Genomic DNA, 13,491 nt, shown 5'->3' with positions numbered 1-13,491 from the left:
GCGTAATACCACACACGGCCTGAAGGGGCGTAATACCACACACGGCCTGTAGGGGCGTAATACCACACACGGCCTGTAGGGGCGTAATACCACACACGGCCTGTAGGGGCGCTGCAGCCATGTTTGTCTAATCCTGGACAATCCCTTTAAGAGGCGGCACACATTGGGACCTCTCGTCTCTCACCTGTGCACAGATTGATGTTATTCTTGGCTGTGAGATTCTGGATGATCTATACATTGCTCGGGGGGACATTTCCTTACCGGCCGTCACCCTATGCCCGGGGCGGTATTATATACACATCATATCACGCTCTATAACGCTCCAGGGCATCGTGTGACTGAACTCCTAGATGGAAATTATTACGTCACAGAGAGGCGGGAAACGGCAGGTGCAGAGAGCTGAGGTTACCTCAGCCAGGGGCCGGTCACACGGCTGCAGGGACAGACATCACTGTCAGGCGCTATGTGGCCACGTAGTATGTACACACATCACTAGCACGAGGTCGCGCAGGCGCAATGGCAAGTCAACAGTCACGTGATTTATTGAAGCCTCTTCCTCTTTGCATACTAAACCACGCCTACCTTCCAAGTCACGGCTAGCTCCAGGGCACTTCTCGCGAGATTAAAAACGTCACTTCCGCCCCTAATTTTTCCTTAGGAAGCCCCTTGCCTACGCTCTGGTCTCTTTTTCACCCGGCAGGCCAAGATGGCGGATATCCAGGTGAGGGCTGCATGTGGTCGGGACATAAAGTCCGCTATTAGCGTTGTGGCGGCGCCGAGAGGTCGGAACCTGGGCAGTGAGCGTCCGGGGAAGCTGACACGAGTGGTGGATGAGCCCACATGGAGGCCGTGACGGCGGGGGCTGAGCTCCTGTGTGGGGCCGGGGTGTTCTGCTGTACATGAGGCCTCCATGTGTGCTCTGCATCCCCGGGCTCCGGTGCCTCCTTCCCCCCGCTCCTGTGCGCTGGTCGGGCCGCTGATAATCCGCCCGGTGCCGGTGTCTTCTGCCCCGTGCGGCATCAATACCCCCAGTGCTGTGCTCTGATATCTGCCCCATATATTTAATGTTCTGCCACTTTAAAAAATGTCTTAAAGGGATCACACGAATATAAATATAAAGTGCTATTCTCTTTTTTTTTTTTTTTTTGGGGGGGGGGGATAAAATTGCAAGGTGCTTGTAAGAATCCTTTTAAATTAAATCCCTTTAAGTTTTATTTGCTGCTCATTGTCTAGGTTACTGGCCGCCTCTGTAGTCCTGTCAGCAGTGGTTGGATATAAGCTGCTGTCGGTCAGGCTGGAGCGCCCGGTCAGCTCCCATTCCTGCCGTCCGCAGTTGCCCCGCGCTGCTCCGATACTGCAAAGGGAAAGCAGTGTGTGCTTGCAGCGTGCAGATCTGTCTGGTGTGTGTGTGTGTATACACACACACACACACACACGTGGAAGCTACGAGTGGTCATTGTGGGTATATGTACTGGGGAGACGGTGAGGGTAGATTTTTATGAAGAAAAATCACTTTAGGGGTATGTTCCCACAGGCAGTAAACATGTTACAGCACAGTGGATAGGACTTCAAGAAATCCCATCTCCACTATGCATACACGGACTCCTCCGGTTTCCCTGCGGAGGCGGACATGCGGCGCGTCTTTCCAGACCGCACCATGTCTATTTATCTCAGTCTCCACTAGATAAAATATCACCCGTACAATGTATTGGATGCAGTGATTTTGCACAGTTCAATAAACACATGCAGAATCACCTGCGTACAAAAGCCGGCAGCACTTTGGACGGGGCGGACATGTGCTGCATCCAAAGCCCTGCCGATTACTGACTGGGGACGTAGCCTAGGAGGTTCAGTGATATTAACTGTCCATTTGTACTGCACATATTTCTCCTGTTCTTAGTTTGCTACAATGTATCGCTCTGAGGATGCTCATATAGAGAATTTGATGTGATTGTGACAAAAGGGCTGCATCTGAAGTTTCATCCTCTGCTGTAAATGCTGCACTTGGCATTTGTTCAGATGTTGCGTTTTTGCCACAAGGAGATAAAAAAGAGCAGCGTTTTACCGTAATAGCCAAACGAATGAAGCTCTGGGATCTTATGCACATGAGTCTTATTTTTGCATTGTGCATTTGAACCTTCATACAGTTTTTTGTTTTTTTTTTCCAAGTCTGCAGTATGTCAGTTCCTTCAGCCTTTTTTGTAGCGATTTGCACCTAGGAATACTAGGCTTCATGAAGCCTTGCTACGGAATCGCTGACAGAATGATGAAAATGTTTAATGGCTCAGGATTATTCCTCATGCACCAAGAATCTTTTCCGTGTTGGGGGTATAGTCACACAGGACAAGCTTTATCAAAAAGTTGTGGCAATGTCCTGCTTATCTGAATAGGGTCTGCAGAAATCTGTTTAAAACAAAAAAAAAAAACAATTTAGGAGAATTACACATTGAATCACAAAAATGTCTATGAATAGAGCATGGCAAATGATTGGCTGTGATCTCCCCGAGGATGTATACAGCAGGGGGGGGGGTGCAGGTGGTCAGACTTTGGCTGTCTGAAGTGTATGGCTAACTTCGGTCTGTTCCATTTGGGTCCAAGTTGTTTTTTTTGCTCCTTATACAATGCTGATGCCTATAATGTTTTCATACACTAACCTATTTCTCCCTTTGTAGACTGAGAGGGCTTATCAGAAGCAGCCGACTATCTTCCAGAACAAGAAGCGTGTGCTTCTTGGGGAGACCAGCAAAGAGAAGCTACCCCGCTATTACAAGAATGTTGGTCTGGGATTCAAGACACCCAAAGAGGTAACTTGTGGCCATTGCCTTATAAATCCAGTGCGGCATAAATAGCTGTAAATGACAAAGTGTTTTGTGCTGTATCATAAGAGAAGTGACATGCAACCTGCACTACATCATGTATTGAAAACCACATTTGTCCCTTCAAGTATGCACGTTTCATTTGGTACTTAAAGGGTATGTCCACCTCAGAAAATCTGTGATCACAATATTGATGACCAGTATTATCAGACCATCAGGAATCTGACTGTTATGAGCCTGGTAATCACTGCCTGTCCCAGCGTTACAATGTCCAGCAGTCACTATTGGGTGTACGGCATGAAGGTAGAGATTGAAGATACTACAGCGGTCACCTGCCATTTATTTGGGGGTGTTGAGAGTTAAACCCTCCCTGATCTGATATCTAAGAACCGTCCTTGGGATGTGCTATCAATATTATGATGGGTTATTCTAAGTGGACAATTCCCCGTAATTTCTCCCTTCATTTAATGGGAAGTCAATTGATCTTTTACTGCTTTAATTTTCAGGCAATTGAGGGCACATACATTGACAAGAAATGTCCCTTCACTGGCAATGTCTCCATTCGTGGTCGCATTCTGTCCGGTAAGTTTTTACATCTTGTGGCTGATAGTCCTGCCACAATAGTATTACGTAATTGATCTATGTAATTTTTTGTGTAGTTTGTAGACTTAACACTTGTCTCTGTCTCTATTTAGGAGTTGTCACCAAGATGAAGATGCAGCGCACAATTGTCATCCGCCGGGACTACTTGCACTATATCCGCAAGTACAACCGTTTTGAGAAACGCCACAAGAACATGTCTGTGCATCTGTCCCCCTGCTTTAGGTGAGAGATTAAGTCTGCAGTGCAGAATATTAGAGGTTGTCCACTACTTTTACATTGATGCCCTATCCTTGTAATGGCTGCCATACATGTTAGCCCAAACCTCCTTTGACGCTGCAAGGTAATACTTCACATGACCTAGCTCTGCACTGACACCAGACTGGGATCTAGAGTTAAGAAGAGTCTAGATCTCCTGTCTGGTGTCAGCGCTGAGCTTTGTAATTTGAATACTGTGTATTGAACTTTGGAGGTACCATGTGTACATCTTCTCGCAATCTGCACGTGCTGTGGTGGGAATCGAGCATAGTAGAGGAAACATGGCAAATTTTGGAGGAATACCAGCACTAATGGATAGGTGCATTTCACGCTTTGCCAAGTGCGGCACTAGAGAACATTTGGGGTGAACTCATCTGAGTTGACCTTGCAAGAAACTGTTGCATCAGTTATCATCCTGCGATCCAATTCAGCCATTGCGGAGTGTCCTACTCCTTCACCCCCTGTAATCAAAACGTCTGACGTCATTACGGTATGTTCAGTGTATTTTTGACTTTGTTGCACTTTTAAGAATAGAGGTACTACTTCAGTGTCGTGTTTTTATGGCAGTCCTTTCCTCACCGCCTTTGTTACTGGCAATACTTGGGTTCTGTTCACACTGGCATATTGATTTTGGCTTCTCTTTTAACCCCTTCCCGACCCATGATGCCTATGCGGCGTCATGGAATGATCGCGTCCCTGCAGATCGGGTGAAGGGGTTAACTCCTATTTTACCCGATCTGCAGGGAGAGGGGGAGTGGTACTTCAGCCCAGGGGGGGGTGGCTTCACCCCCCCCCCCCCCCCCCCCCCCGTGGCTACGATCGCTCTGATTGGCTGTTGAAAGTGAAACTGCCAATCAGAGCGATTTGTAATATTTCACCTAAAAAACTGGTGAAATATTACAATCCAGCCATGGCCGATGCTGCAATACCATCGGCCATGGCTGGAAAACCTGAAGTGAACCCCCCCCGCCCCACCGATCGCCCCCCCCAGTGCTCCGTTATGGGGTCCGGTCCCCTCCGTCCTGTGCTCCGCTCCCCCGTCCTCCTGCCCGCTCCCCCCCTGCTCCTATGTCACCCCCCGGTGCTCCGACGCCCCCCCCCCCCTTATACTTACCTAGGCTCCCGGTGTCGGTCCGTCTCCTCGCTGGGCGCCGCCATCTTCCAAAATGGCGGGCGCATGCTCAGTGCGCCCGCCGAATCAACCGGCTGGCTGATTCATTACAGGTACATTTTGTTCACTGTGGTAGGTTCTAACACAGCGATCAAAATAAAAAAATAATAAATAAACCCCCCCCTTTATCACCCCCATAGGTAGGGACAATAATAAAATAAAGAAAATATTTTTTTTTCTTTTTCCACTAGGGTTAGGGTTAGAACTAGGGGTAGGGTTAGGGGTAGGGTTATGGCATGTGCACACAGAGCGGATCGGCCGCGGATCCGCAGCAGATTGGCAGCGGATCCGCAGCGGATTGGCCGCGGATCCGCAGCGGATTGGCCGCTGCGAATTCGAAGCAGTTTTCCATCAGGTTTACAGTACCATGTACACCTAAGGAAAACCAAATCCGCTGTGCCCATGGTGCGGAAAATTCCGTGCAGAAACGCTGCATTGTATTTTCCGCAGCATGTCAATTCTTTGTGCGGATTCCGCAGCGTTTTACACCTGTTCCTCAATAGGAATCCGCAGGTGAAATCCGCACAAAAAAACACTGGAAATCTGCTGTAAAACGCAGTGCCTTTTACCTGCAGATTTTTCAAAAATCGTGCGGAAAGATCTCACACGAATCCGCAACGTGGGCACATAGCCTTAGGGTTAGGGTTGGAATTAGGGCTAGGGTTTGAAATAGGGTTAAGATTAGGCTTGTGGTTAGGGTTACGGATAGGGTTAGGGGTGTGTTGGGGTTACAGTTGTGGTTAGGGTTGGGATTAGGGTTACGGTTGGGATTAGGGTTAGGATTAGGGTTGGAATTAGGGTTACGGGTGTGTTGCGGTTAGGGTTGTGGTTAGGGGTGTGTTGGGGTTAGGGTTGTGATTAGGGTTATGGCTACAGTTGGGATTAGGATTAGGGGTGTGTTGGGGTTAGTGTTGAAGTTAGAATTGAGGGGTTTCCACTGTTTAGGCACATCAGGGGTCTCCAAACGCAACATGGCGCCACCATTGATTCCAGCCAATCTTGCGTTCAAAAAGTCAAATGGTGCTCCCGCCCTTCCAAGCCCCGACGTGCGCCCAAACAGTGGTTTACCCCCACATTTGGGGTACCAGCGTACTCAGGACAAACTGGGCAACAACTGTTGGGGTCCAATTTCTCCTGTTACCCTTGCAAAAATAAAAAATTACTTGCTAAAACATAATTTTTGAGGAAAGAACAATTATTTTTTATTTTCACGGCTCTGCGTTATAAACTTCTGTGAAGCACTTGGGGGTTGAAAGTGCTCACCACACATCTAGATAAGTTCCTTCGGGGGTCTAGTTTCCAAAATGGGGTCACTTGTGGGGTGTTTCTACTGTTTAGGCACATCAGGGGCTCTGCAAATGCAATGTGACGCCCGCAGACCATTCCATCAAAGTCTGCATTTCAAATGTCACTACTTCCCTTCCGAGCCCTGACGTGTGCCCAAACAGTGGTTTACCCCCACATATGGGGTATCAGCGTATTCACAACAAACTGGGCAACAAATATTGGGGTCCAAATTCTCCTGTTACCCTTGTGAAAATAAAAAATTGCTTGCTAAAACATCTTTTTTGAGGAAAGAAAAATTATTTTTTATTTTCACGGCTCTGCGTTGTAAACTTCTGTGAAGCACTTGGGGGTTGAACGTGCTCACCACACATCTAGATAAGTTCCTTGGGGGGTCTAGTTTCCAAAATGGGGTCACTTGTGGGGGGTTTCTACTGTTTAGGCATATCAGGGGCTCTGCAAACGTAACATGATGCCCGCAGACCATTCCATCAAAGTCTGCATTCCAAAACGTCACTACTTCCCTTCCGAGCCCCGGCATGTGCCCAAACAGTGGTTTATCCCCACATATGGGATATCAGCGTACTCAGGAGAAACTGGACAACAACTTTTGGGGTCCAATTTCTCCTGTTACTCTTGCAAAAATAAAAAATTCTGGGCTAAAAAAAATATTTTTGAGGAAAGGAAACACATTTATTATTTTCACGGCTCTGCGTTATAAACTTCTGTGAAGCACTTGGGGGTTCAAAGTGCTCACCACACATCTAGATAAGTTCCCTTGGGGGTCTAGTTTCCAAAATGGAGTCACTTGTGGGGAGTTCCTACTGTTTAGGCACATCCTGATGGCCGCAGAGCATTCCATCAAAGTCTGCATTTCAAAACGTCACTACTTCCCTTCCGAACCCCGACGTGTGCCAAAACAGTGGTTTACCCCCACATATGGGGTATCAGCGTACTCGGGAGAAACTGGACAACAACTTTTGGGGTCCAATTTCTCCTGTTACCCTTGGGAAAATAAAGAATTGTGGGCTAAAAAATCATTTTTGAGAAAAGAAAAATTATTTTTTATTTTCATGGCTCTGCGTTATAAACTTCTGTGAAGCACTTGGGGGTTCAAAGTGCTCACCACACATCTAGATTAGTTCCTTGGGAGGTCTAGTTTCCAAAATGGGTTCACTTGTGCGGGAGCTCCAATGTTTAGGCACACAGGGGCTCTCCAAACGCGACATGGTGTCCGCTAATGATTGGAGCTAATTTTCCATTCAAAAAGCCAAATGGCGTGCCTTCCCTTCCGAGCCCTGCCGTGCGCCCAAACAGTGGTTTACCCCCACATATGGGGTATCATCGTACTCAGGACAAACTGGACAACAACATTTGGGGTCCAATTTCTCCTATTACCCTTGGGAAAATAAAAAATTCTGGGCTAAAAATCATTTTTGAGGAAAGAAAAATTTTTTTTTTATTTTCACGGCTCTGCGTTATAAACTTCTGTGAAGCACCTGGGGGTTATAAGTGCTCACTATGCATCTAGATAAGTTCCTTGGGGGGTCTAGTTTCCAAAATGGGGTCACTTGTAGGGGAGCTCCAATGTTTAGGCACACAGGGGCTCTCCAAACGCGACATGGTGTCCGCTAACGATTGGAGCTAATTTTCCATTCAAAAAGTCAAATGGCACGCCTCCCCTTCCGAGCCTTGCCGTGCACCCAAACAGTGGTTTACCCCCACATTTGAGGTATCGGCATACTCAGGAGAAATTGCCCAACTAATTTTAGGATCCATTTTATCCTGTTGCCCATGTGAAAATGAAAGTATTGAGGCTAAAAGAAATTTTGTGTGAAAAAAAAGTACTTTTTCATTTTTGCAGATCAATTTGTGAAGCACCTGGGGGTTTAAAGTGCTCACTATGCCTCTAGATGAGTTCCTTGGGGGGTCTAGTTTCCAAAATGGGGTCACTTGTGGGGGAGCTCCAATGTTTAGGCACATGGGGGCTCTCCAAACGCGACATGGTGTCCGCTAACGATGGAGATAATTTTTCATTCAAAAAGTCAAATGGCGCTCCTTCCCTTCCGAGCCTTACCATGTGCCCAAACAGTAGTTTACCCCCACATGTGAGGTATTGGTGTACTCAGGAGAAATTGCCCAACAAAATTTAGGATCCATTTTATCCTGTTGCCCATGTGAAAATGAAAAAATTGAGGCTAAAATAATTTTTTTGTGAAAAAAAAGTACTTTTTCATTTTTACGGATCAATTTGTGAAGCACCTGGGGGTTTAAAGTGCTCACTATGCTTCTAGATAAGTTCCTTGGGGGGTCTAGTTTCCAAAATGGGGTCACTTGTGGGGGAGCTCCAATGTTTAGGCACACGGGGGCTCTCCAAACGCGACATGGTGTCCGCTAAAGATTGGAGCCAATTTTTCATACAAAAAGTCAAATGGCGCTCCTTCCCTTCCGATCCCTGCCGTGCGCCCAAACAGTGGTTTACCCCCACATATGAGGTATCAGCGTACTCAGGACAAATTGGACAACAACGTCCGTGGTCCAGTTTCTCCTTTTACCCTTGGGAAAATAAAAAAAATTGTTGCTAAAAGATCATTTTTGTGACTAAAAAGTTAAATGTTCATTTTTTACTTCCATGTTTCTTCTGCTGCTGTGAAACACCTGAAGGGTTAATAAACTTCTTGAATGTGGTTTTGAGCACCTTGAGGGGTGCAGTTTTTAGAATGGTGTCACTTTTGGGTATTTTCAGCCATATAGAACCCTCAAACTGACTTCAGATGTGAGGTGGTCCTTAAAAAAAAATGGTTTTGTAAATTTTGTTGTAAAAATGAGAAATCACTGGTCAAATTTTAACCCTTATAACTTCCTAGCAAAAAAAAAATTTGTTTCCAAAATTGTGCTGATGTAAAGTAGACATGTGGGAAATGTTATTTATTAACTATTTTGTGTCACATAACTCTCTGGTTTAACAGAATAAAAATTCAAAATGTGAAAATTGCGAAATTTTCAAAATTTTTGCCAAATTTCCGTTTTTTTCAGAAATTATCGACCTAAATTTACCACTAACATGAAGCCCAATATGTCACGAAAAAACAATCTCAGAATCGCTAGGATCCGTTGAAGCGTTCCTGAGTTATTACCTCATAAAGGGACACTGGTCAGAATTGCAAAAAACGGCAAGGTCATGAAGGGGTTAATGTGTGCTGTGAAATTCAAGAAAGGAAAAAATTAGACTCAAAACAGAAGCTAAACAGACCCAGTTATAGTGAATGGGGGTCTCCTCCTTCAGTGTGCGTTTCTGTAACAACTCCCGTTTTCCACAGAATCCCATTGTTTGGATTTAGTGTATTGAAAATGTGCGAGGAAAGCCTTAGGGCCCCTTCACACTGGTCGATTCTGCTACGATTACGACGCATTTGCGTCATATTCGACATCGCAGTACGAGCTCGTAGCCAGCGGTCACACTCTACGATGTTAACGCTTTTTCTGACGTAGTTGCGATGTGAACGTCACGCGTCGCAATCGTACGCTACCCTTCACACCGCCATAGTCCTACGACTCCGAGCGTGACGTATTACCAGCATGGGCGTGCTAAAACGTCACGCCCAATCAGGAGACAGGTATGCGGAAGCCCAACCCACGTAGTCGCATTACGAGCTCGTATGACCGCCGTCACATACTACGATTTCGACCGCCACAGCGAGACATTTACGACGAAATAAAGTTCTGCTCTTTCTTTCACATCGTACGATGCTGGGCTGCGTCGCAAATCGTAACGCCATGTCACACTTTGCAACCTCGGAACGAGGACGGATAAACGTCACAAATCGAACGCTCGTTCAGACTTTGATTGCACAGTGTGAAGGGGCCCTTAGGGTGGCATGAGAGCCGTGACATGATGTGGCCCCTTTTTATATGCAATGTTAACTTGACTTTTCAGTCTTCTCTTCAGTATACACCATATGATTTTTTTTTTTCAGCTAATGGCTGATACTTGTCCAGAGAATATGCTCTTATGTGATGGGCCCCACCTCAGAGACTGTAGCCTTTCTTTTAACCCTGCTGTTCTGTTAGGTCAAAAATGACCGTTTTTGAAATTCTATAATGTTATAAAAATTCAGCGTGTGATTCTGAGACTTGAGGCTCCCTGACTTTTCGTCATTAGGGGGGTACTCTCTGTGGGAATTTTTTTTTTTTTTAATTTTTGTTTACTTTATTTGGTACAATTTTTTTTACACTTGTACTGTTCGGTCAAAAATGACCGATAGGCCTTTATTCAGCTCTCCAGACAATTTTTGACAAAAATAAAGGTGCTATCACCTCATTTTGAACTATATATTGCATCTACTACTATTTATCAATGTATCTGACTACTTTTGGTCAGAACAGATTTACACATACCGACATTTTCAAGTTGCGATACAGCCGACGGATTCGCTTCCAGTATAGCTATGCGCAATTTATTTCACTGGTTTTTATTTACCCTGCTGTTCATATAGATCTAGTTCCATTCAGTTGTCAACATTTCATATTGTAAATCATGATTTTCTGATTTTCCATGTGTTTGCTGGTTGTACAGTATTACACTGTACATAAATGTTAATTTATTTGATTCAAAAAATAAAAGTTTTTGATTTAATTTTTCATCTGATTATTGAAAACCATGTTCACATACAGTAAAACAATGCAACAGGTAATCAAATAACACTTGAATTAGGTACAAATCACAACTTTGTTAGGTCCGGTCAAAAATGACCGGGAACAGTATAAGTGTATAAAAAACAACGTCTTTTGCCATTTTATAGAGAAAAAAGCTTTTTTTTTTTTTTTTTTTTTGCCTTTGAAAAAAGTATATCTACATAATGTTTGATATTATTACTTATAGTTAACATTTAGATCAAGATTTTTTTTTTATCTGCAAAAATAATCAATTTTTTCAAAAATCGAAAAAATACCATGTTCCCTTTTGGATATAAAAAAAATATAAAACAAGCTTTGTATTTATTTTTTTTTCTGGTATTTGAACAACCATCTTCACAAGCAATATAATAGTGCAAAAACTGTTTAAAAAAACCACTTAGATTAGCTAAAAATTATTATTTTATAAGGACGGTCAAAAATGACCGGGAACAGTACAAGTGTATGTGAAATCTAAACAGAACAGCAGGGTTAAACCACTAGTTTGCCTATTCAGAGATTTGCTCTTTGCTTTATTTGAATGGCCTTTGCAGGTTTATCATCGCTGTCAGGATTCTCATGTGCCAGCAGCAAGACAGTGCTGTTATGTGATGAAGCATGCGATCTACTTTTGGCTACATTAGGACTGGACACTCACATCCTTGCTTAATACAAGTGAATTGAGGGAGGTCTCGCACGTCTTGTCGGAATATGGCCAGGAGTGTGCATATCGCATACTTGCTTTCACGTGTCCGCCTATTCTTGGCACTGGAGAATCCTCTCAGCGGGCACTGAGAAGTCACAAGTCTGCAGTCATAGTGACTACAGACTCTGGTGATAAACCTGCACAACCCCTTTAAATGTTCCTGGGCTTCAGTAGAGATCAAGCTCTGAATGTATTACAATAGGTGACTGCTTTGCGTTGCTATAAAGGAGGTTATGGTGGCTCTTTGACCATCTTGCTTTTGTTGTGAATATCTGAGATTAGTGATGAGCGAGTATACTTGTTGCTCGGGTCTCCTCGAGCACGCTCGGGTGGTCTCCGAGTATTTGGATGTGCTCGGAGATTTAGTTTTCATCACCTCAGCTGCATGATTTATGGCTGCTAGACAGGCTGAATATGTGTGAGGAATGCCTGCCTGTTAGGGAATTCCCACATGTATCCAGGCTGTCCAGAAGCCGTAAATCATACAGGCAATGAAAACTAAATCTCCGAGCACATCCAAATACTCGGAGATCACCTGAGCGTGCTCGGGGAGACCCAAGCAACACTGTTGCTCGCTTATCACTACCTGAAGTGCTTTATACTGGGAATACCCCCTTTAATTTGAACGTGGGATGCGTTTTTAAAGAAACAAGAAGTTTGACACTTGCTGGTTCTCTAGAACTTTGCAAAAAGTTTTCTTTCATGTGTCTGACTTGATTTGCTGCCAGCCATGGATGATGGGTTTTGTGTGAGAATGGTAGTCGATCATTCAGCAGTTAATTAAAAAAAAAAAAAAATTGACCTAAACATATTAAAAATTGTGCAAGTTGTCGGAAAACTGCTTTGAACAGTCTGTATTTGGTCCTTGTCTTGCTGCCAAACCGCAGCTAAACTTCAATCATCGTAGGGATCTATACTGATCTTACTTGGGCTACTAGATCCAAGAGAAGAGGTTGGTGTCTCCTAACTAGTACCGATTTTGTGATTTATGGTCTGATATTCTTAATTATGTGAGAACTTGCTGAATCTGACCTGTGGAAGTTTCTCAGCTAGGTGTCCAGAACGAATACATTCCCCCTCTACCTTCTGGCGTAGTCTGATCATCCGCATTAAAGTAGGATACTGAGGAGGCATTAATGGTTTGGTTTGTTATAAAATATTCTGGTTCTGCTCACACCAGCTGCGCAGGTGAGCTGGAATACCCCTTTAACTACATTGGGCAGTTTTACCGTACGTCACCAAGACCTGACCTCTTTAGTGCTTGTCAGAGCCGGAGCAGTGATTCAGTGCAGATTGTGATGATGGAAGGAACCTGTCTTTTGTTTAAAGCAATGTCTTCCAATTTCCTTCCTTGAACTGACGCCGCTTTTGTTCTTGTCTTGCAGGGACGTCCAAATCGGAGATATCGTCACCGTTGGAGAGTGCCGTCCTCTCAGCAAAACTGTTCGTTTCAACGTTCTGAAAGTAACAAAAGCGGCTGGAACCAAGAAACAATTCCAGAAGTTTTAAATGTAAATCAGATGTTCTTTCAGGTCAAATAAATCTTTATAAAAACATCAAATTTGAGTTTTTACTTACCGTATTTTTTAATTGGGAAAAAAAAATGCACTTCTATAATTTGTAAATTTTAGGTCTTGTGCCAAAATTTGCAACCAAATATGCATGCAGGTAAAGCAATCTGATCAGTAGGAAACGAGGCCTGTCACCAACGCACAAGGACTCACTACTTCTGACAATGTTAAGAGTTGTGCAGTTTGTATTACCCAACGTGATTCCAATGATGTGAAGCCATCGCTGGTCGCTCTGGTGCAATATAATGAAGACCCTGCAGCTAGGGAGACTGGGGGTCAGCGGGACAAACGTGAGCACTTGGCCCATATGTACATCCAGATTCCATCTTGATCCCCACACAGGATGAATAAGCAGGTAGTTGCTACCTGCCTGTTGTGCACCAATCTCTGCCAGCACAGAGTGGTCATAGA

At 44.4% G+C, this 13,491-nt stretch overlaps 1 protein-coding gene across 1 annotated transcript; it reads left to right on the top strand.

Moving 5' to 3' along the window:
- Positions 1–572: 572 nt before the first annotated feature.
- RPS11 (ribosomal protein S11) lies at positions 573–13,070 on the top strand. The gene is made up of 5 exons (XM_077276017.1): positions 573–721; positions 2,673–2,804; positions 3,323–3,398; positions 3,512–3,641; positions 12,895–13,070. The coding sequence occupies exons 1-5, from the start codon at positions 707–709 to the stop codon at positions 13,016–13,018; spliced, it is 477 nt and encodes a 158-aa protein (XP_077132132.1). The 5' UTR covers positions 573–706; the 3' UTR covers positions 13,019–13,070.
- The last annotated feature ends 421 nt before the right edge of the window (positions 13,071–13,491 follow it).

The sequence above is a fragment of the Ranitomeya variabilis genome, chromosome 8, assembly GCF_051348905.1.
Source record: "Ranitomeya variabilis isolate aRanVar5 chromosome 8, aRanVar5.hap1, whole genome shotgun sequence".
NCBI lineage: Eukaryota > Metazoa > Chordata > Amphibia > Anura > Dendrobatidae > Ranitomeya > Ranitomeya variabilis.
The sequence above is the reverse complement of the archived record's forward strand: the minus strand, read 5'-3'. Positions and strand labels throughout refer to the sequence as shown.